Source organism: Pan paniscus, chromosome 10 (assembly GCF_029289425.2).
Source record: "Pan paniscus chromosome 10, NHGRI_mPanPan1-v2.0_pri, whole genome shotgun sequence".
Taxonomy (NCBI): domain Eukaryota; kingdom Metazoa; phylum Chordata; class Mammalia; order Primates; family Hominidae; genus Pan; species Pan paniscus.
The window spans coordinates 79,968,901-79,994,537 of record NC_073259.2 but is presented as its reverse complement, the minus strand read 5'-3'; the positions used below and the strand labels follow the sequence as shown (position 1 = coordinate 79,994,537).

The 25,637-nt window shown below is 40.0% G+C and overlaps 1 protein-coding gene across 1 annotated transcript in view; it reads right to left on the bottom strand.

Moving 5' to 3' along the window:
* TPH2 (tryptophan hydroxylase 2) overlaps positions 1-25,637 on the bottom strand; it is a 96,381-nt gene that overhangs the window by 68,254 nt on the left and 2,490 nt on the right. The window contains exons 2-5 of the mRNA XM_003832903.5: positions 25,142-25,291; positions 22,396-22,579; positions 22,187-22,287; positions 17,217-17,284 (exon numbers count right to left, since the gene is read on the bottom strand). Of these exons, the coding sequence (XP_003832951.1) occupies positions 17,217-17,284; positions 22,187-22,287; positions 22,396-22,579; positions 25,142-25,291 (503 nt within the window). The remainder of the gene's footprint in view (positions 1-17,216; positions 17,285-22,186; positions 22,288-22,395; positions 22,580-25,141; positions 25,292-25,637) is intronic.

Here is a 25,637-nt window from a genome sequence, read left to right as displayed (position 1 = left end):
GGGAATTGGAAAATACTCTATTGTGATGCTATATCCTGGCTGCCTCCTGGAGTCCTTGCTGCTAGAATTCCTAATATGAGATGCAGTTTCTCACCTTGTGTTATCTTTAGAAGAACTTCAGTGTGGGGAAGCAATTCACTTATTCATTGGAGGAAGATGTGACAGGCTGCAATTGATAGTATTTACTTCAAGATGGCAAGACTGTCTGAATCACAACACCAATTGTGTTCTTTGAAAACAGCCGGATTTTCTCAGTGGCAAGGAGCAAACAGAGCAGAAGATAACAGAGAATTGGGTAAGGGAATGGGTGAATCTGATAGAAATAGTTAAGAATGAACTCATTTACTATTTTATTTCATTACATGTTCCTTAGGGCAGGAGATGCCTCACTTATTCAAGAGATGTTTATCTGCCTGGAATAGACTGTCCCTCTCATCTTTTCTTTCCTTCCCCACCTTTGGTGTTTCTGTCTTGATTGACATTTCTACCTGGCGGTTGGAGAAAACAAATAAGAAGAGATTAAATGCATCAACTTTGCAACTCATTAGAAATTAGCAGCTCATTGGCATGTTCTGCATATGTATCTCAGAACTTAAAGTATAATAAAATATGTATAATTTTACTGTATGTAAACTATACCTTAATTTCTAAAGTGTAACTTATGGTGTTGAATCAATAAGACCACAGAATCCTTTAAAAAAAAAAAGATTTAGACAGGGCCTTTGCAGAAAGATTATGGGAACATCAAGGCTAGTGGTCTCTTGTTCCTTCTTGATTTTTGAGATGCATTTGTTGCACTCCTCAATAAATATACCCTGAATTTGGCATAATTTCCAGAGAGCTATTTGTAATTTATCCCCTTTCCTTCTTATTCAAGAAAGCACCTAAGAATATAGAAGACTGAGGTTCACATTATTCTAACATTATTATAAGAATAACCTTATTTTTAATCTAATGTAACTTTTTAAAGGAATTCATCACTCAAGATACATTAAAGACCTAAATGTAAAACCCAACACTATAAAATCCCTAGAAGAAAACCTAGGGAGTACCCTCTTGGATATGGGAACAGGCAAAGATTTCATGACAAAGACACCAAAAGCAATTGCAACAAAAGCAAAAATTGGCAAGTGGGATCTAATTAAACTTAACTGCTTCTGTGCAGCAAAAGGAACTACCAACAGAGTAAATGGATGACGTACAGAATAGGAGAAAATATTTGCAAACTATGCATCTGACAAAGGTCTAATATCCAGCATCTATAGGGAACTTAAACCAATTTATTAAATTGGTGCAAAAGTAATTGCAGTTTCTAACACAAGAGAAAAACAACCTCATTAAAAAGTGAGCAAAGGACTTGAATATTTTTCAAAAGAAGGCATACATGCAGCCAATAATCATATGAAAAATAGCTCAACATCACTGATCATTAGAGAAATGCAAATCAAAACCACACTGAGACCATCTCACACCAGTCAGAATGTTTATTATTTAAAAGTCAAAAAAATAACAGATGCTGGCAAGGTTGCAGAGAAAAGGAAACACTTATACACTGTTGGTGGGAGTGTAAATTAGTTCAACCATTGTGGAAAGCAGTATGGCCATTCCTGAAAGAGCTAAAAGCAGAATTACCATTCAACCTAGCAATCCCGTTACTGAGTATATACCCAGAGGAATATAAATCATTCTACCATCAAGACACATGCATGCAGAAGTTCACTGCAGCACTATTTACAATAGCAAAGACACAGAATCAACTTACATGTCCATCAGTGACAGATTGCATGAGAAAAATGTGGTACATATACACGATGGAATACTATGCAGCCATAAAAAATGAGATAATGTCTTTTGCAGCAACATGGATGGAGCTGGAGGCTATTATCCTTAGCAAACTAATGAAGGAACAGAAAACTAAATACTGCATGTTCTCACTTGTAAGTGGGAGCTAAATGATAAGAACTTATGAACACAAAGAAGGAAACCACAGACACTGGGGTCTCCTGGAAGGTGGAGGGTGAGAGGAGGGCGAGGAGCAGAAAAGTAAACTATTGGGTACTAGGCTTAACACCTGGGTGATGAAATAATATGTGCAACAAAACCCCATGACATGTGTTTACCTATGTAACAAACCTTCACATGTACCCCTAAACCTAAAGTAAAACTTAAAAAAAAAAATTCATCATCACAAAATTTATAATTAACTCTTATCAAGCATTTGTTGCACGTCTCACAACTGAGGTGTCACACCAGGTGTGTAGAAATTTCAATCAGTAATTGATGACTCTCATTTTTAGCCAGTGACCATAGTGTTACCTAGTACTATATTAGTTGGTACCACCTTCATGAAATAGCATCACCTGCATCCAGGTGTCTACAAAGTACAGCCAAATACTCAATGAGTATTCAAGAAGATCGCTTATGCCTCTGAGACTGGAAAAATATTGCCAGAATATATATATATATTCTGCATCAACTAAAAATACAAAAATACTAAAAATACTAAAATTAACCGGGCATGGTGGCGTGTGCCTATAATTCCAGCTACTAGAGAGACTGAGGCAGGAGAATCGCTTGAACCCAGGAGGCGGAGGTTGTAGTGAGCTGAGATCGTGCCACTGCACCTCAGCCTGGACGACAGAGACCCCATCTCAAAACAAAACAACTATATATTTTTTTTTCTGAATATTGCCAGAATGCTATATATACTAATATATAATATATAATAAGCATATATATACTAATATATATAAGTGTATATATATGCCCAGAATATTGCCAGTATGTATGTGCATATATATGTACATTTTTTTAATCCCATTCCATTATCTTCCATTGATTTGCTTTCCCAGGTTTTGAATGAAACTGAGATATATGTGGCTGTTTGGGTACTTTGTGACTCCTGCATAAACACCAGTTGTTGATGCTTTAATTTCTCTGAAATGGTTTCTCCTTTTTGCTTTTCGGGCTTGGTGGGTTTCAACAAGAAGTCTCAGCATTTCAAATATGCTGAGACTTCTGTAAAGAGAAGAATAATTTTTTAAAAACCCAAGTCACTTAATTTGATTGGTCTTGTTTTCAACCTGTGTGTCATACCACCTATGTCAAATGGAAGTTGCTAAGCAGATTTTTTTTTTTTTTTTTTGAGACAGAGTCTGACTCTGTCACCCAGGCTGGAGTGCAGTGGCACGATCTCAGCTCACTGCAACTTCTGCCTCCCAGGTTCAAGCAATTCTTCTGCCTCAGCCTCCTGAGTAGCTGCGACTACAGGCGCGTGCCACCACGCCTGGCTAATTTTTGTATTTTTAGTAGAGACAGGGTTTCACCATATTGGCCAGGCTGGTCTTGAACTCCTGACCTCGTGATCCGCCCACCTCGGCCTCCCAAAGAGCTGGGATTACAGGTGTGAGCCAAAGTACCCAGCCACTAAGCAGATTTTTTAAAAACGAAAACATGTGGCCTCTTGGAAAGTACATATATATATATATATATATATACACACTAATACATAGTATTAGTACATATATAATATATATAGCTATATATATATTATATATATACACACACTAAATGGAGTTGATGATGAATTCTAATTAAGGTTTAACGATAAAGCAAATGTAATTTTTATTTACTGACTTCCAAGAATTCATAAGAAAAGTCTGGGAGTCCTGCATTTGATAAAATTAGACTTCAGAATTCAGACCATAAAGGACACTCAATAAATTTATGATAAAATATTATCAGTAATGCCCGGGGCAAAAAAGCAAAAAGTAAAATATTCAAAATATTACTCTGCTAAATGTGTCTCCCTATTAGGATATACACTTTTTGAAGGCAGAGATTTTTGTTGCTGTGTTCATTTTTGTATCCCTGCTACCCAGGGTGGAGCCTGGAATGCAGAGGTGTTCAGGCCAGGCACGGTGGCTCACATCTGTAATCCCGGCACTCTGGGAGGCCGAGGCGGGTGGATCACCTGAGGTCAGGGGGTCAAGACCAGCCTGGCCAACATGGTGAAACCCCGTCTCTACTAAAAATACAAAAATTAACCAGGCATGGTGGCATGTGCCTGTAATTCCAGCTAATAGAGAGGCTGAGGCAGGAGAATCGCTTGAACCCAGGAGGCGGAGGTTGCAGTGAGCTGAGATCGTGCCACTGCACCTCAGCTTGGATGACAGATACTCTATCTCAAAACAAAACAAAACAAAACAAAAAAATAATATTTGTTAAGTGAGTAAATCAATCAATCAGCCTAAAGCAAAACACACATTTAAATGTTAGGGAAAAAATAGTTATGCATCAGAGAGTCTGGCAGGTATGTATTTGTCTTGTCTCATATATTTCAATTACTATGCAAAAAGCAAAGATTCAGGATTTTAACAAACTTTCTGGTAGCTTCCAATTATTCCTATGTACAATTTACATATAAGGGTTTCTTTTTTCTAATTTTCTCAATTCAGTTTTCCTGATCCTTGTCTAGACATCGTCACTCAGTCACACTTGTAACCAAAATTTTCACCAGGAAAGAAAGCAGCATATGTAAACCCAAAGGGACAGAAAAGTCCGAACTTAACTAAATACAGAGATGTTTCCTTGGCTGGACATTGTAATGAATGAACTTCAAAAACATTTCCAAGGCTACAGAGCACAATGATTTAATAAATTTTTTTACAAACAAAAACTCACACATTAGTACAGCAACTTAACAACCATCTAAATGATGCCTGAATTTCAAAACATTCAAGTCATCTGACATATGTGGCTTGACGGGGACTCATCTGTAGAGGAGGTTAGGAGCCCCATGACTGCTAAGCCACGCCATAGAGTAAACACAAAGGCATAAATGCATTTTCAGCTAGTCCCCTAGGCCAGTCAGGTAAAGAGCATTTGCAATCACATATTTTATTTGCTTTTGCAAATGAGTTTTGCGCACATGAATTTTCGTAAATGAGTCTACGGGCCTTAAGGAACTTTCAGATGGGAGCAAACAAAAACGTTAGTTTGTTTTGTTCACGTTGTTAATATTGGTGCTGCCTTTACAAGAGACATAATGAAAATAAACTACTGCACCTAAGGAGCCTCAGGGAGAACAAAGATTTAACTCCTAGAAATTATTTGTTTTTATTTGTCCTGTGCACCACAGGATAGGGCTTCCCACTATTTTCTCCTTGCAGAAAGTCCTCTTCATATTCTAGAGAAGTGATTTTCATCTGCAAAAACTATCATGAAATTAAATATCAACAGCAACAACAATGGATCTAACATCCATCAATATGTGCACGCTCAACATGCACAAGGAGCTTGAGCTCAAAGAACTTGATACAGAAAAGAGCTAAAATTCCCAGTCGCCAATAGCAGCTAACAGTCTTGGGCCACTAGAATGAAGATTCACAAAGAATGAAGAGTCACAGATTTAATCAGATACATCTTGCACCTTGTTTGAAAGGGACAGAACACAGCTAACTACTAGGCCCTATCTTTTTCAGAGTGATAGATGAAGAAGCGTGATTATCCTACAGCTCATGGTCCTGTGCAAATTAATAACAGCATTCATTTATTCACCCACCCATTTCACTGTAACAATAACAATACTATAATAGTTCATTACATGGATTATGTCATATAATGCTTATCCCACAGAGTGACTAAATGACTATTCATGTCCTCACTTAACTGTTGAAGAAACTGAGGCTTACAAATGTAATAATCTGTCCAAGATCAAACAGCTAGTAAGTACAATAGTGTGGACTCAGCTATAGGAAGGCTAGCTCTAGAGACCCCACTCTTGACCAATACACATCAGTACAAGGTACTGAGTACCCAATATGCACCTAGCATCAAGGTGTGGCCTCCGTTTCCTCATTCGAAACTGAGGGAAATAAGACTTCTCACATCGTGAGGATCAAATGAGAGGTCATCTGTAAAACATCCTGGCCAGTGCCTAGTGCCTAATAGGTACTCAATATAGTTGATTCTCTTCCTCCAGGTGTATAAAAATGAATAAAATTTCATCACTTCCCTGCAGGGTTGGAAGCAGGTCTGGAGATGACAAAACAGCACTGTTCCATATAAATCCATTCACCTCTCAAGCAGGACTTGTGGAAGTAATTCGAATCCTTCATGTTCATGAAAATCATTTTAAAGTAAAAATACTCATACCTCTTTCCCTGTGAAATACATTAGAATTTGGTGCAACTGTTGTCCTTGTCAGTAAGTGATACAGGACCATACTGCGTTAATGTTTTCCACAGCTGTGGGAGCCATGCTATAATCAGACAACATCCTACTGAGGCATTCACACACATCTAAAAAACCCACCAAGCCCAAAAAGCAAAAAGGAGAAACCTTTTCCAAATCAATTTTCCCTTTTGTCTTTCTTTGCAACTCTCAGGCTCCCTTCCTTTCAGCCATTGAGCTGCGCTTCAGGTAGAGAGAAACACTTGGCATGAAAATGATTCTCCCATAAAGCCTGAAGTATTTTAAATACTTATAAGAACTGTGCATTTCAAATACACTAAGACTTCTGTAAAGAGAAGGATAACTTTATAAAAACCCAAGTCACTTAATTCTATTGGTCTTGTTTTCAACCTGTGTGTGATACCACCTATGTCAAATGGAAGTTGCTAAGCAGATTTTTTAAAAAAGAAAAGACGTGGCATCTTGGGCAGAGAAAGATATTTGAATTCTACAGGAGAAGCACTCTAAAAATCCCTAATATGACCTTCCTCAGAAACTATCCTACTCATCTGGGAAATGACCCCAGTACTACAAATATTTGGTTTTGTTCTACTTTTCAATTTACCACTTCATTTCAGAGAAATTAAAGCATCAACAACTGGTGTTTATGCAGGAGTCACAAAGTACCCAAACAGCCACATATATCTCAGTTTCATTCAAAACCTGAGAAAGCAAATCAATGGAAGATAATGGAATGGGATAAAATTAGCTCAGTCAGGGAGAAAACATATTTGCCTTCTAAGGTGCCTCTTCTCAAAAGGGCAGCGAAAGGAAAAAAAATTAAAGCTTGGTTTCACATCACAGTAGAGCCTACAATTCATCAAGGTGACCACCTGCCAATGAAATTGATGAGGAAAACATCATTAAAAAGAAAAACTTACAACGCCCCCCCAATTAAGTTTTTTTCCCTGTTAAGAAAGCATAACCTTCCCTTCCATTCTTCCTCTACCTTCTACTTGTTATGCTTCCAATTAAGATTCGCCTATCTAAAAATAGGTAATGTGGCACTCACACCTCCTGTTAGTAATGTATTCCTTTAAGCTACATTCTGAAACCAAGCAGGATCCATAAATCATGCCTCTTCTCTCATGAAATGAGAAATGCTAAGGTCAACTGAAATTTCTGGAAAGGTGGAGAGGTAGAGCCACCCCAGTTATTTTTCTGCAAGTTGCAATAATTGCAAATGCCTCTTAGGAAAAACTCAGCATCAGTAATCCCCTAGCTCAGACACAAAGCTAAACTGTCACAGCTACCTGCAAGTGGGAGAAGCCCTAGTGTGCACAGTACTGAGCACTAGGACGCGAGAGGCAGGGCAGCAAAACAGCTCTACTCCAAGTCTGCAGTCTACCCTTATTAGTCTCTGATCATCTGTCTCTTTCTTTTTCTTTGCAGACCTATGGCTGAGTCATCTAGTGAAGGAGGAAACTGAGAAGACCTCCTAAGAAGTGAGATGCTGGCTTGGAAATCCAATATGTTCATTCCAAGGCACATCCATTCCATATTTATGTATCTACTCAAATATCTTAAAATGCACTGCATAGTACCGAATCTCAGTCCCAGAGGGTTTTGTTTTGACATCATGTAGTACTTGGCAGTATAAGCAGGAAGAGGAGGGTAAAAAAAAAAAAAATGCCCTTCTCTGCTTTGATGAGAATAGAAGGTTAGAATCAACACCACTCCATGTAAAAGGAGAAAATTCTCTGTCTCTCTGATAGAGCTGAGTAGAATATTCACAAGCTCACCCAAATTGAATGTGCCTGCTGAGCTGGTGATTGCATTTTTCAGATATGCTAGTCCTCTTTTGGAGCTGTTTTGTTTTAGGGTCTCTGTTTAGCTGTGTACTTACACTCAGAGCAAATGAATCACAAAGGGTGCAATTTTATAAATAAAAAAATCAAGAAATAGATAAGCTAGCAACTAGTAAAAACCAGAGTGACACATCCCTGGAAATTGATTTTCAAGCCTCAGCCCAGCTGTGTTTATTTCCATTCATTCTATATCTCATGAGGGTCAAGCTTTGGGTAGGAGGAGAAGAGCATGGGGCCTGGAAGAGAGGGAAAAATCACCACACAGAATGGAGACATGGTTCTGCCATGCCAGACCCTGGCAGATGTCCCCAACAACCTGCGAGAAACAGGTTTGCAGTGTCACAGGGCTGGTTTGAGTTCTGAGTCCATAAAGTTCTAAGTGTATTAAATACTTACAAGGATGGTGCATTTCAAATATGCTGCGAATTCTGTAAGGAGAATAACTTTTACAAATGCCAAGTCACTTAGTTCTGTCGCTGTTATTCCCAACTTGTGTATGAAACCACCTATGTCAAGTGGAAGTTGCTGAAGCCACTTCAGAAAACAAAAAAGAAAAAGGTGTGGACTTTTGAGCAGACATTTAGATTCTACCAGAGGCATTCTTGGAACCTCTAAAAGTGACCTTACTCAGAAACTATTCTGGCCATCCAGGAAATGACCCTAGTACTATAAATATTTGCTTCAGTTCTGCTCTTCAATTTACTGCTCCATTTCAGAGGAATTTTAAGCATCTATACCTGGTGTTTCATGCAAGTGGCACAATCAGCTGTGTAACCTTTAGTAAGTTTCTTAATGTCTCCGAAGTTCAGTTTCCTCATCTTCAAAGTGCGTACAATAATGGCACCTACCTCAAGGGCTCGTTGTGTGGTTAAATGACAGAAAATCAAGTGACACGTTTAACACAGTGCAGGATCTAAGAAAAGGAACCTAATACAATCTGAAAGTGTTAGCTGAGAGGTCAACATAATGAACATTTTTACCACAATGAGCCATTCAGGGATGAGTCCAACATAGCCCTGTTGCGAGCTTATCCTCCAACCATATTCTGGCTGAGACACATTGACCTGGGAAGGCCTTTGAGGGGGCAATTTTCCAGATTAAAGAAGCAAATTATGTGCATGATTTATGTGAAGCTGGAAGGTCCCCTCACACACACACACCCCTATTTTTTAAAAGTTCCTTTAACCCAGCCCATCATGGAGCCTGAAATTCCTTAATTCAATTACTCCTTAAGATCCTTTAGAGTCTGGTGCAGTGGCTTACAATTATAATCCCATCACTTTGGGAGCCCGAGGCAGGAGGATTGCTTGAGGCCAGAGTTCAAGACTAGCCTGGGCAACATAGTGAGACCTGTGTCTCTACAAAATATGAAAAATTAGCCAGATATGGTGGCACACACCTGTAGTCCCAGCAACTCAAGAGGCTGAGGTGGGAGGATCACTTGAGCCTGGGAGGTGGAGGCTGCAGTGACCCATGAGCATGTCACTGCACTCCAGCCTGGGTGACCAGAGCGAGATCCTGTCTCACAAAAAAAAAAAAAAAAAAAAAAAAAAAAAAATCCTTTACTCATTTTAAATGAGCCTAACAATTGATTACATGAAATTGAGGAACAATTAGCTATTTACCACATGACACTAATAATCATATCTATCATAGATTTAATATCTCCTTGTGCCAGTCAGCACTCTGAGTCCTGTAATCATTGCTAATCCTCCCAATCATGCAAGGTGTTGTGCCCATTTTAAGATGACAGCATGAGAATTAGAGAGACTAGGTCACTGCCCATGACCACAGAGCTTTTAAGTGGTAGAGCGGGAATTCAAACCTAATTCTGTCTAGCTCCAAATCCTATACATTCTGCCACATCTTCTGCTATACCATGCTACCTCTTCTTTCATAGGGATTAGTTGTACAGATAGCACATTAGCTCCCACTGTGGGAGAGCAGTTAAAAAGTGTCATAAAGAAATGAAATGGGGCCAGCCACAGTGGCTCACACCTGTAATCCTAGCACTTTGGGAGGCCAAGGCAGACAGATTGCTTGAGCCCAAGAGTCTGAGACCAGCCTGGGCAACATGGGGAAACCCCATCTCTACAAAAGATACAAAAATTAGCCAGGCATGATGGCATGCACCTGTGGTCCCAGCTACTCGGGAGGCTGAGGCAGGAGGATCACCTGAGCCCGATAGGTCGAGGTTGCAGTGAGCTAAAATCATACCACTGCACTCCAGCTCAGGCAACAGAGTGAGACCCTGTTTCAAAAAAAGGAAGGAAGGAGAGAAAGAGGGAAGGAGGGAAAGAGGGAAGGAAGGAGGGAAGGAGGGAAGGAAGGAAGGAAGAAAGGGAGGAAGGGAGGAAGGGAGGGAGGAAGGGAGGGAGGAAGGGAGGGAGGAAGGGAGGGAGGGAGAGAGGGAGGGAGAGGGAGGGAGGGAACAAGTTAAATGAATGTGGTACCCAACCTCCCAGATGGTCCTCAGTGAACCCTGACTCCTGATATTCATGCCCATGTGTAATCCCTTCCCACAGTGTGTCACAGTTGGTCTATGAATCTAATGGATACAGCAAGAGTGATGGTGTGTCACTTCCAATGCTAGGTTATAAAAGGCATTATAGATTCTGCCTTGCTCACTCTCTTGGATCACATGATTTGGGAGAAGCCATCTACAATATCTTGAAGATATTCAGGCTGCCTGGTAGAGAGGCCACGTTGCTAAACACTGACGCCTCCTGCAAACAGCCCTATGAGCAACCATATTGGAAGCAGGTCCTCTGGCCCTAGTCAAGCCTTTGGATGATTGTTCCCCTGGTCAACAGTTTGCTTTATGAGAGACCCTAATCTAGAACCCTCCAGCTAGGCTGTTCCCTAATTCTTGATACTCAGAAACTATGTGAGGTAATAAATGTTTGTTGTTTTAAGGTGCTAAATTTGAGGATTATTTTTTATGTATCAATAACTAATATAGTGTAAAAATCAGACAGAAGTCAGGATTATACAAAAGCCTTGGCCGAGGGGAGTGGAGAAGACTGGCAACCAAAGGGTAATAAAATGATTTGGAGCATGAGGACAGACAAAAAGAAGAGATCATCTGAAGTGAGAAAATAACAATATTATTAAATATTTATATAGCACATGTAGTGTTCTAAGTTTTGTTACTATATTCGCTCATGTAATCCACATAACAATCCTATAAAGTAGTACTAGAGTTATCCTCATTTTACAGATAAGGAAACTGAGGTACAGAAGATTTAAACAATTTGCCCAGGTCACTCAGTTAGTAAATGGTAAAGCTGGGATTCACCCCAGGCAGTGCAGCTCCAACTTTTGACACTTAACAACTTCACACGCTGCCTCTCAGATCTAAAGAAAAACAGGAAAAGCAGCCAAGGCCTTTATGTTGTCAGGGGTCTGAGTAAACCCCATGCCTTTGGTCTAGATTGTTTGATTCTTGTTTTAATAAGGATAACAAAGTACATTGTATAGCAATGCCCCACTTACTTCACTTAATCCTTAAAAAAAACTCCCAGGAGAGGCCGAAGAGATAGTTTTGTCTCCATTTTACAGAGGAGAAAAACTGAGGCTGAGCAATGTTAAGGGATGATTTGAATCGGTGAATTTTAAATCAAATGAGTTTTCTTGGCAAATTAAGGAATTGTCCAACTCTAACCTAAATTAGAGTTGGAAATTCTAACATGTTGAAACTCTCTTGTTTACCTTACCTATTGACAGTTGTAGTTGCCTATTTACATTTCAGATTCCATGGATAAAAATAAATAAATCAAAGAGGAAGCAGCCCCATGAGAAGAACATGAGGTTCATGGGCTACCTTACTTTCAACCAGGAGTAGGTACATTCATAATAAAACACAATCACAATAATATTCAAAATCAATTTAAGCAAACAAGAGTGGCATAATTAAAGTAGGAGCTCAGGGCCTCTTTCCAAGAGAATAAGATGGATTGAAATAACTACCACCATCCCCACTAAAAAAAAAAATTAAATATGCATGCATATTGTTGAGGAATAATCATTGAAACAGCCCCCAAAAGAAAAATGTGTTTATTTCTAGTCAATTGAAAAAACGTATCACTGATTGTTCCCCCAACAATATAGTAATTGTGAAGTCCACAGAAATGCAGCAATGTTAATGCTGAGATTCAAATATGAAGGCACTAAAGAGAGAAAACTGGACAGTTTCAGACAAACCTAACAACTACAACATCGCAGTCATAATTTCCTCTTCCTCCACAGGCTATCTGCCCCCCACACACTTCCATTTCCTCTGAACTGCAAGTCTATATGCACATCACATTATCTAATCATGGGGTACTTTTTTCCTGTTTATACTAGAATTTATTTTATTTGGGCGGGGGAGGAGAGGCATAATCTGCGTGTTAGACATTCTCTCACAGATGATTTTAGAAACAGTGTCCTCTCGATACAGGGCGTTCATTCTCAGATCTTCTATGAAGAATGATATTTGCACTAATGAGTGTTTCCTGCGCTATTATTGGTGAGGCAATTAGGCCTTCCCACACTCATGTCTGCAGGCTGCTGTGGGCCTCTGGGTAATCAATCATGTTTCTCAGCAGCACTGTCAATCAGAAGCTCGCCTGAGTGGCATCTATTGACAGTTCTCAGCATGCCAGCGCTTTCCCGCCCCCTCTCCTCTTTCGGGTTCATGGTAATACAGACTTTGAGCCTGCTGTTTTTTCATCATAGAGTGGAATTTTTTCATTTTTCTCTGCTTGTGTTTATTCTTCCCCCTGATTTATCCTTTCAAGAATATCACAGAAAATATAGTATTCAACACGAATCCCCCAGAGGGCTTCTTGGTTGTGGTTTCAATATATATTATTCTGTATTTCATTTCTTTGCCTTCTCCTTACCTTTAGACAACTCAAACTATATCCTGCTAACCCCTATTACAACCCCAAAATATCCATACTCCATCTTTCTCTGTATTTCTGACCACATGTTTGACTTCTTCTTATTGTCCAGAAAGTCTTAACTAATTATCAACAGGGAATTGAATTGTCCTCCACCTGCCAGCATGGTCCCTAATTTTATCACCAAACTATATTTGCGAGGACTGCGTATGCCAGATTTTTCAAAACTACCCCAATCTCAAATGATCTATTCCTTGGACAAAGTGGTTCTAAACGTCAGTTTGGAAAATCAGGTTGTTGCACACTTAAATGAGATTATTTTAAGTAATTATGGTATTCACGTCACTCTCCTTTAGGTACTCAGAAAACCATCAGGACTAGAAAAATACCTATTTCAATTAGAAATTGCGTCTCTGTTTCCTATAAACTGAAGAGAAACCTTACTTGCTACATGGCAGCCTGGAGAAAATGGACAAGGCCCATTTGGAATTCGTTAGTATCTGTGCCCCACCCCCACCAGGACCATGGCAGGCCCAAGAGCCCTAAAGTGACACACAGGACTGTCTCTTTCTTATCCATCCTCAAACTCATACTCAGAGAAACTTTAGCAATGACAGCATGCGGGGCATTAAGGAATGATCCTTGGCTCTACTTCCCACAAGTCCTGGGTTCGTGCTTTCCTGATTTAACTACCTTTGGTAGGCACCTTCCTCAGTTCATCCACTCACAAGAAGTACTGGCAGTCTGTATTTTGGCAGCTTCCCATGTGCAAAAAAAAAAAAAAAGCAGGGAAAAGGGGGTGGGGAGGAATATGACTGCTTTTTATGAAATCTCTCTGTAAAGAGGAATGTGGGTCAACACAAAATACTTCTGTATATGCAACAGCCCTTCAATGGGAAACTAAACAGTTTCTTCCAAGAATGTTTTGAGCTACATTATTTGCAAATGGCACATAAACAATGGTATTAACATCACTAAAGAAGAAAACAGTAGGTCCACTGGAAATGGAAGACAGCCTGTGGAAAAGGTCAGGGGAGATGTATTAAACCTAATAATATAAGTGACATTTATAATCATTGGTCATGTGTTGGGCAATGTGTGAGGTACAGCACATGCACTCTCTGTTTTAGTCCTTAATACAACCCTGTGAAATGGGTCCTATTGTTGGGCACACTTCCCAGATGAAGCAGCCTTGGCACAATGAGGTTGCACATCTGGCTTGGAGGAGAGGAGTGCACACAAGCCCAGACTATTGGAGTCCGATGCTGCAGTTTTTGAGCATGCTGTTATCCTGCCTAGGTCAGTCTGGGCTCAGCACCATCCAGGGAGAGGGCTATAATTCCCTGGATTCTAAGCTCTCTTAGGTAAATACCCTTTGCTTTGACTTGACTCTGCATCCACCAAGTAGCCGAAGGTTATAATCTGGCCTCCTCTGCTATCATGACTATAAGGATAATTTTGTGAGTCCTATGAGGGTTGTTTCTCATTATAAAATGATGAATTGGCCATTTCCTGGCTCTCTTGGCTTCCTGAACATTCAGTTACCAACAGCCAGGCCCCTTGAACCTTAGCACTTCCCAGCCCTCCAAACTGGGACCAGATCCTGGAATGCCCCAGCTCCATCCAGCCCTCTTTTGTGTAAATGTCCACCAGTTTCTCCAGTCTCTACTTTTTTTTCTCTACAGACATCACACCTTCATCTTACTCTTTAGCTATGCAAAGGTGGCAAACGCAAACTCTTGTTAACACTTTGAGAACCTCACTCTCCATCACTTTGACTATATGCTCATTTTCTGTCCTCTCCATATAAATATGTTTTCTTTAAAACCAAATGACTCCTCATTATCAAAGTTCCATGAAACTGGTTGACTCATATATTCTACTTGTATCACCACAACATCAGCTTGCCTTTGTTTAGCTTTTGAATTCTATCAAGAAGAAATAAGTAACCCTTGAGCTAGTCCCTTAGTCTTGGCTCACTGCAACCTCTGCCTCCCAGGTTCAAGCGATTCTCCTGCCTCAGCCTCCCAAGTAGCTGGGATTACAGGCATGCACCACCATGCCTGGTTAATTTTGTGTATTCAGTAGAGACAGGGTTTCTCCATGTTGGTCAGGCTGGTCTTGAACTCCTGACCTCAGGCGATCTGCCTGCCTCAGCCTCCCAAAGTGCTGAGATTACAGGCATGAGCCACTGTACCCGGCCGAAATCATGTCATTTTATACACACACACACACACACATGCACACACACACATATATAAAACATATAGCATCTACATATAAAATACATTTTCTGGCCAAGCACAATGGCAAACACCTATAATCCCAATAGTTTGGGAGGCCAAGGTAGGAGGATCACTTGAGCCCAGGAGTTTGAGAACAGTCAGAGCAACACAGCAAAACCCTGTCAAAAATACAAAAAGTAAATTTTAAAAATTAGCTGGGCATGGTGGCACACACCTGTAGTCCCAGCTACTCAGGAGGCAGACTGAGTGACAAAGCTATCTACTTTATCTAAGGGAAAAGGCTCTCCCAGGCATTGAGCTTTTACCATGTTCTGGCAGGTCATGCTACAAAGAACTGCCCTGCCCACACGCACTCTAAGGATCCACCTTTACAGTCATGACCTGATTCCGCAGAAGGAGCCTGTGGACCAGGGGAAGCCAATCATAAGGCTCAGAACCATCATCAGGGCCTGAGGTTAAAACGTGAGCTCAGGCCATCCGAGTCCTCTCTTGGCAATTTAATCAGGAAACACTGGGACATGAGGCTAGAGGGGGTGGTACTGAGGGTAAGAAGGGGGCCTGAGGTTGGGCTTAGGCTAGGGCAAGTGCATGCTGACATTGCAAGCTGTGGAAAGTCACAGTAGAGAGGGGAAAGAAGCTGCTTAGAACAGAGGAGATGAGAATAGGCACATGTGAAAGGGCATGTGCCATGTGGTCCTGGTTTTTAAGAACATTGTTTTCCTAAATGTCGTGGAGAAAGGACGAAGGATGCCTGGGACTTGGGAGGATGAAGGGAAGAGCACCTAAGCATCAAAGGAAGCTAGGGATGCCCAGTGAGAGGTGGGATGAAGAATCTTCTCATCTGTCTTAAGCACCGTGTGTCAAATCCCTTTTTATAAACAAAGCCCACACTGAGACCCTCTATAACACACGTAATGTTCTAAACTTTCACCAATGAAAAATTCGCCTCACAGGACAGTCAAGTTTCACACTTACTCTCAATTGGGGTAGGACGAATCTTTCCCTTACGAGATGGATTTGCATTTTGTTCTGATGACAAGTTTCCTGTAGCTGATCAATCATACCAGACAGAGGAAAGAGAGCATTGTGATGATCTATGAGTTATACTAGCATGAATAGAACAAACACAGGCCTAACCACCACTGCATTTTTCTAAACATGGCCTGCAGTTAACATACAACACCATTTCCAGTCGCAAACACATCCTGTCACTGTCAGGCCTCTGAGCCCAAGCTAAGCCTACTGAGCACCTTGTAACCCCCACTCTGCCCACCAGAGAACAACCCCCCTTTGACTGTAATTTTCCTTTATCGACCCAAATCCTATAAAACGGCCCCACCCTTATCTCCCTTCGCTGACTCTCTTTTCGGACTCAGCCCACCTGCACCCAGGTGAAATCAACAGCTTTATTGCTCACACAAAGCCTGTTTGGTGGTCTCTTCACACGGACGCGAGTGAAAGTCACTGCCCCTTAGCATTATGTACTATGCACAGTCCTCACCCCGAAGTTAGGTCCTCCTCTTCCATCCCAACTCTGATCTGGGAATGGGTGTGAAACTCCTTCATAACCCCTGCAGTTTACAGGAAGTTTTCCTCTCCATGTAAAGCAAACACATGACTTCTCTATTACGGCTCCTTAACTGAGCCCTTTCACCGTTCTTGCTGAATCCTCTACTTTCATCGGGGAAGCAGGAGATTGAAGGGGGTTACTGAAAAGTCAAGGCTAAAGTAAAATTAAAATTAAAACACAGTTTCTAAGGCCTGCAGAGTGCACAGAAATGGTCTTTGTCTTGGTGGAGCTGGGAACACAATGGTGTAAATGTAGCACTTGGCATGTGGCCCGCAGGTCTCATTATTTTACAATTATACCCAGATGTCAAACATCAATGTTGGCATTTAAAGCCTACAGAGTTGGTGAGTGTTTAAAATGGTTCACACCTGCCTTCTGCAAAAGTTAAAGTGAAGAGATGACAGGTTTGTTTAACACAGCACGTGTTTTTCCTAACTAGCCAGTGACAAGAAAGAGTTATACAGGTACTTACTATTTATAACCCATGGCCACATCCACAAAATACTTTCTTCTCTGTCGATAGACATTGTCCTTAAATCCCTTAAACACAAAAAAGATTAAGTTATTTAACAAAGTGCTGAAAATTAGCTGCAGAAGACCTAAAAGAAAATCACTGTGGTGTCTGAGTGTTCAATTCATATGTAAATCTTATCCTAGGATGGCCATCTTGATGACACAGACAGAAACAAATTGTGCTTACAGTAAAACCTCATTAAATTGGGGCTGTACTAATTTAGGATGTGTGGCAATTCAGGCTAAAGTTTACCTTTCCACTAAGTAAGCAGAATGGCTTAGTTGAGCAAATTGATATTGTGAACAATACCTTTAGGTTTTCAAATATCATTTGCATGTAATTGATCTTAATCACAAATTAATCCCATCCTATTCATTAAAACAGATCCCTTTAACATGATTATTCAGTAACTTAACCTAATTTTAATTGCTTTGTATAAATAACTAATAAATGTGACATTTATTATAAATTCTATCATTTACAATAATCGACACATTCCCAAATTAGTATGAATTAAAGAGGTTTTGCTGTATTTTATGACTACAGCCACATAATGCAAAATCGATTTTAGGGAATTCATGCACAGGACAGAAGCCTAGCACCATTTCACTCTGACTTCTTATAATTCTAGTTAGTCTTAGCCAACTTCAAGATATTTATCCATCATCATCCACTTGGGAAATTAAACATTATGTCTGTCATTTTTCAGTCAAGTGAAATCCTTCAGAGAGGACTTCTCGGTTTACTCAGAAATCTCTCCTCTTGTCAACAGACTTTCCATTTTCCTTTCCTTTAAGCACTTTCAGACAATCAATTCTTTCCAGGGTTGTTTCTTCTAGCTGTTGGAAGCTCAGAAGGAGTTATTGCAATTTGACTCCTACCACTACAGCCCTGCAACCTGGAAGGATAACCAGGAAGCAATGGCTTGCTAAGAATGGAGGCCAGGCAAGGAGACAAGCCACTGGGATCATGGCATTGGAGAGTGAAGAACAGGGTGAGGCCCACAAAGGCCTAGACTACCTTTGCTGAGCCTAAGACAGCTCTGCAAGATGGGCTGCTCAAAAGGAGCCTCAAACTCATTAGCAAATCGCCCCTCTCTTGCCTGGCTGAAGAGAACTGGCCTCGAGGCTAGAAATCTTCACAGGGCTGTCTGCTTGACAGAAATGAAGAACTTCCATTGTCAACAACCTTTCTTTCAGGAATGACAAGAGAGTTACTAAGGGGAGGAGAGAGAAGATGCCCTGAGACCACATTAACACCATGTAGAAATGAAGTATCCTCTGTCCAAGAAACTAGCACTTTCTTTTACTGTGAATTGGGAGTTTTTAAACTGGGGTTCATAGGCAGGCTTGTGAAGTCCTAAAATGTCTATATAAAAAATTTTACAAAATAGTTACCACAGTCCTTGAAGTTTGGGTATTTGGTAAAAAATAATAATAATAATAATAAAATAAAATAAATAGTTACCACATTCACAAATAGATCTGTGCCCTTTAAAAAGGTCTCCTGCTGTAGAGGGTAGATGCAGTCATGCTAGAAAATACTTGTTTCAACACTCACTAGTAAAACCAGGCTACTTGAGATGGTAAAACCAAAGAATTCCAAGCACCTTTATTATTCAAAAAGAAAACAGGCCATGACAAAAGGAAAAGCGTCCTGTGAAAAGCACAGCATCTGTTCCCCGGTTCCTGCCAGACTGGACACCATGGTAACGGCATCATAATCTGCTGGGCCTCCTGAAGAATCTCAACTGCCTCTCTTCTGCAAACACCTGCACCTTTTCCAAGGACGCAAGAGAGTGATTTACTCATCATGCCTCATTAGCTTAGTGTGGCGGTGATTACGCAAATGTTGTGGGCGATCCAGAACTTCCTGGATTGAACCATGGACTGGCAAAGTAAACTAGGGACGCTAGCTGCACTAGTAGTGACAGAGAAACAGCATTCCTTGGCCATCCATTCTGAACTGAAGCCAGGGATAGGGTTACCGGATAAAATACAGGGCACTCAGTTAAATTTGAATTTCAGATAAACAACAAATAATCTTTTTAGTATAAATATGTTCCAAGTATTACATGGGACATACTTATACCACAAAACTACTCCTTATTTATCTGAAACTCAAATTTAACTGGGCATCCTAGATATTTATTTGCTAAATCTGGCAACCCTAGCAGCCAGAGAGTACCCACCCTCCCTCTCTCAATTGAAATCAAAGGAAATTGAAGACCCAGCCTGAACTCTAAAGTGCTCAGCTAAATTTGTGTTGACACTCAATTAGCTATCCCAAATAGGTCAACCGTGATGGAATATTAGAATCACCTGGGAGCTTTAAATACTACATCAAACCTGGCCACATTCCCAGAGGCCCTGGCATCAGTATTTTTTAATTCTCCGCATGTGATGTGAATGGAAAGCTAGGGATGAGAATCGCTGAGCTGGAACATTAATTAAGACATTAGTTCTCAAACTTTAGATCTCATCAGGATCCCCTGCAGAAACTTTGAAATGCAGATTCCTGGGCCATCCCTGAAAGTTCTGACTCAGTAGGCTTCAGATGAGCATCAAGATATTGTATTTTTAACAAACACCTTATGAGTGAACCTTGAACCCCCACTTCGAAAGACCTTCCCAGTCTAGATGCTGGCTCCTCAAAGTGTGGTCCCAAGACCCTCTGGTGCAAGTCTTATCTGGGAGATCACCAGAAATACAGAATCCCAGGCCCTACAGACTCATTATCTGCATTTAAAAATGATCTCGAAGGTGATTAGTTTGCCCCCTGAGGTTTGAGAGGCACTGACCTAGATATTTAACCCTTTCTAGGGAGCCTCGGCAACCTTACTCTTATATTCCAAGCCCCTTCTGAAGTATCCTATCACAACGGTCCCTGTGTTTGTCTCAGGACTGGGATTATTCCCAGGCAGAAAAAGTGCTTAGACAACTTTTCCATCCTCATCAAACAACGTACAAAAACACCAATTTGCCTATATCACATTCTGTGTAATGAACATTTGGTGTGCGTATAAAAGAAATATATGTGGTTTAAAAAATGCCAAGAGAGGGGATTGCTAAGTGCTTGCAATTATTTCAAGTGGCTGCACAGAAAATAAGAGAAGGTATCATAAGGTGGGTATAATTAGGAGTAATGGAATAAAATTAAGCACAGGAAAATTTATGCTGGGTATTGGAATAAATGTTTTCTCAGCAAAGTCAGTGGTTCCTATGGTCGTTCCATTAAAATGGCTGAACTCCTTTCTCCAGGTTGAGTAATTTTCAAACTAGACTAAGGGGAGCATTTGGAAATAGGAGGTTATCAAAAAATCCTTTACTGTCCAGGCATTGATCTGGATGATTTAATACAGCATTTCTATTTCTGGAATTAAGCATTTACTCTTGCCAAATGCTTTCCAGTTGTTTTATTAACTAGGCTTTTCAAACACCCCTTTGAGGTCAATAACAATTTTATTTCCACTTTTTACATAAAGAACTTGAGGTGCAGAGGTAAAGGGACTTGGGCAAGGTCATTCTGCAAGTTAACAGCTGGTGTCTGTGCAGCCCGGGTACTGCTTAGCTCCTACGTCAGGTTCCCGTGCTAATTCTGATGCCTTCTGGAAATTGAGAGAGGGGAAAGATAACAATGGGTGATTATTAAAGCTATTTTTTAATGTTTTTCTAATGTTCAGAAGCCTTACATGTGAATTACTGGAAAATATTCTGAAATTATAGGCTGTGTTAGCAAATATAACACATTGTTTCTTTGAGAGAATTCAGCTTTTTGAAAATAATGCAATTGAATTAGGTCTGTTTGACCATTTGTTTGAATGGTATATTTGAATTGGTCTGAGTTGGTATATATGTCAAATGACTGGTTTAATTGAAGATTTCCCTAGGGTTAAAGTTGTCATAGTTTCCTTTAAAACAGGGGTTCTCAAACTTAAGGGCGGGCTTGTTAAAACAAATTCCCAGGTGATACTGACACTGCTGATGTTGGGGTCGCACTTAGAGAGCCACTGCGCAGAGTATAGCCACACTGCCAAACCCCCAGATTTCCTCAGTTTAAACAGCAAGGAATGTCTGTAAACTATTACCTGCAGACCACAGATGCGTCCTGTAAGCGTTAGTGATCTGCTTGGGTTTCACTCTTTTATCTGCCCATTTTTAGACAAGGGGCACCGGGGGAGGGAAAAAATGCCTATAATGAATGGGTGCATTGCTTACTTCTCCCAGACTATTAACTGTACTTCACTCTGGCCATAAAGAAGTTCCAGGTCTCTTGTGTTAAATAAAAACTGATGTAAAAGGGGGAAGGGGAGAATAATGGGAAATGCTTACCCAAGTATCATATTTCTTTACAGATGGTCATTTTTATTGGAGTAGAGGAAAGAATGATGGTAGATAGATTCAGGGTAGATGTGGGAAGAGATATGTCTTCCATCATAGCCTTTATTCTAAAACTCTCTACCTTTCCATTGAGACTGAAGTCAACTACATTACTCTACTCCTAACTACCTCCAGTCAAGGAAAATAGCAAGAAGAATTTTATTCTCTCACTGAGCCCCATAATACCTAGTCCTCCCTAGTTTCCCAGAGGCATGATCAATTTCAGTTCATCGTTTTTCCAAGGGTCACCATCTGCAGGTATATTTCAGGCTGTCTAATTCCACAGAAATATTCTCCAAGGTTTAGCCTCTCCTCCTCTATCCAACCCTTTTAAAAATAAATGCTATGTGAAAATACCATCCTTCTAACCTGCTTCCAGTCAACACATGTACAGGGAAGCTTTATCATTTGGAAGTCTGCTCTCAGTTATGGGGAATAAATAATAAATTGTTCTATAATAAATCATTGCAGCACAGAACATGGCACAGTGCCTGGCACATGGGTGGAGCTGAAAGAGCATGTGAGAAATAGATTTTACTGGATACTTACTGGGTGGTCGGCATCAAGCTCAGAACCATACATGAGAACTCTGTGAGAGCATTTGTCTAACTCAGAGATCTTCCGAGGGAACCAGGGCACATCCTCTAGCTCTGTTGAAAACAGTGCAGGTTCAAAAATATTAGTTCACAGATTGTGTTTTCCCCTTTGCAATATTTGTCAGATTGCAAAGTTACCCGACAAGCTAAGACCACCCTTGCCTTCTTCCTCTGTCCAAATATTCTCTGGAGGATTCAGCGTCACAATAGTGGTTTGAAATTTCAGCAACTGAATGAGCTCATTGAATTCTGTTTTCCCACACTCACAGTCCACAAAGATTTCAACCTCAGAACTTCTTCGCCGAGATTTCCTGGATTCAATATGAACCATGTTGACACGTTTTTCCTGTGGAAACACGAGCATCTGAAAATCACCTTCAGGGACAATAAAAGGAATGCCATGAGCTTTTCTTGTTCACATCTTAAGCAAGGTGCGAAGTACCCACACAAGAGGAAGAGACAATCTCTCTGTTCTTTGAATAAAACTTGGAAATGTTTCCAACCATTATTTCCATTAATAAAAAATCTGTATATTTATACTTCTGTGTATAGGTTGTCCTGCCTCATAAAAAAATAGAAGGGGCATTTAAAATATAAAATGGCCCTATAAAATGAACATCATCATTTCCCAGAGAGTGGTACACATCCCACAGGTGGCACGTGATTATTTGGGGAAAAAATTATTTATTATATTATCATGTAATATCCAGATTTATATGTTTCTGAAAAACATAACTAAAACTCAAACCCCTAATATAAAGTTTTCTTTTAAAATAAAGTTTTAAAATAACCTTTTAGAAATGACCTTTTATAATTTTTTTATAAGTAAACAGTACAAAAGGCAAGCAGAAATTGGGGAGGTGGCATGAAAATGACTGAGGCTTGGGAAACACTAGCCAAACTGTAACCCATATGGTACAAAAAGAATTAGGAGCAAGATAAGTAGTCAAGACAGGATCTTTGAAGGCAAAAGGAAACAAACAACTTAGATGATTGCAAGGAGGGTGAAAAAAAGGTAAAAAAATAATGATAATAACCCCTAAATGAGATCATTTAATAATTGCTCTCTTTTGGCAATCTTTAAACTAGCTTCAACCAAGGATGTGTTGCTGCAACTATTACCCTATGATGGATCTCAGAGATAAGGGCAGTGATTTAATATTTAAAAATCAGGTTAGAATTTCCCCCAGTGATGTGTTCTTCATTTCCTCTAAGTTAATTGAAGACTCTGTTCTCTCCATCCCAACCCACCTACAAATAAGCAGACATCTTCTCACTCCAGATGATACACTGTGATTACCAACACAATTCCTGATGCAATCCTAGATGATCTCAGAATTTTCAGCATAGGAACAAGATAGGTAGTTTCCAGTGCCAGAATAGCATCAAATCAAACAGCACCCTCTCCTATATAAAGAAACTGGTCTTGTGATGAGGAAACTAAATGTCCTATTTCTGTTTTTATTAACCTTTACAATAATATCATGCATGTTTTTTCAGTTGGCTGATAATAATATTAAGATTAAGTTCAAGGCCCAATAGACTTCACATACATTGTGTCACGTTGGGCTTTTAATGGCTTTTGGTTGAAGCAGAGTAGATGTTTTTAGGGGAACTGAGGTCCAGATGGGTTAAATGGCTTAGCTAAGGCCCCGTGACTAGCTGATGGCAGAGTGAAAACTCAGGGCTGCTAACTCCTTCTCCAGGAATTTATCCACTGCACCCAGCTGTCTAATTGAATTGGCCTGCCTTTGGCACTGTATGGACACAGCCTTGGATGACATAATTATCTGTAAAATATTTCCTCAGATTTCCATTACCACTGTTTATGGTGCCTGATCCTTTCTTCAAGGTCAAAAGAGAACAAGAAATTATTTGCCAAATCAGGCTTCTAATTCCCCTGCTATGATCATCATAGAGGCATCATAATAATGCCTCATAGTTGTACACTTTACAAAGCACTTTCACTCATATTATGTCGTCCCAGCAATCCTGTTAGGTAGGAATTATTATTGCAATTTTACAAATAAAGAAATTGAACCTAAGAAGCAGCTAGTGTTTAGCCAAGCCAGGAGAACACAGGTCTGAACCCCCTAACTGCAATTGCAGCTATCTTTCCACTGCACTAGCAGCCCAAGGCATCATGCAGAGCTAGGTTCCTTATCTTAACAGCTCTCATCAACCGCCACTGCCCCCAAACAAAATGCATTTGTAAGGGAGGGTGTTTGCTGATGGGTACAGAAACCATTAGGTATATGCTGGCAAGAACACAACAGCTTTTCTGGGCTTTTCCAGCCTCATCCCTAACCAGGATCTTTCTTGAGGGTTCAAACTACAGATTTGGGCCTGAGAAGATGCTATGAACATTTCTATAAGATAAGGGAAGAGCTACCCCAACAATATATAATATAAGGAGAGTGACTCATCTTCGCAAAAAGATACATTAAGACACATAAACAATGAGACTTAGGGGAATACCGTGTGCCTATATTCATGTATCTCAGTTTTTCATAATAAACATGCTCCTAGGACATGTGTAAATTCAAATTTGAACAAATCAAATCAAGCTGCAAGTAGCTCTTGCTACTTAAGATACCCTGTTTGGCTCTTGTGTTTTCATTTTCAGGTGTGAAGCTCACATTTTTGAAGTACTGACCTCCTAACCTGGCAATAGTCTTCAGAGTTCCTAACAAGCTAACTCTGCATTAATAAGCCACGGCTTATGCAATTCTGCTTATTTCATTGCTTGACAGACAACTCCCCTTTTAAAGCCTCACGAAGTTTGGTTCCTTTGAATCTTTCACCACATTATCCAGAAATTGATTCAGTAATGTTTCATAGCAGATAACAGGTTTGTACCCAGGCACACCGTCACTTTTAAAATTATGTAATGATATTTTACATTCACCTGAAAGAGCCTCAGTGCTTTTACCAGTCCACCAACTTCATTTTTCAAGGAGAAAACAACTGCTGTCTTGCCACTTTCGGTAGCAGTTTCACTTTTGCTGCTTCCCTTGTTGCCTTTGTCGTCATTTTTGCCAGAGTTAGGTTTATTTAGCTTCAGGAATGTGGAAGCATAATAAAACAAAATATTAGTTAGGGTTCCAGAATCCTCCATAATTAGATTTTTCCCACACATTTCATTCATAAGCTGGAAGCTCCACCAATCATACAAACTTAAGGTGAAGTTGCCATGTCACTCATAACTTTCAGTCATAAATATTGGTCTAATTTATTCTGAGACACTATTTTCCAATGGTCTAAGACATCATCTAGTGGTTGAAATTAAAAGGGGATCAGATTTGCTTCACTTTAATAGCAACAAAAACCTGACTGTCATAACGCCTGAAATATCATATATGAACAATTCCTGCCTTTCTAGGATTATTTTACAGCACAAAATT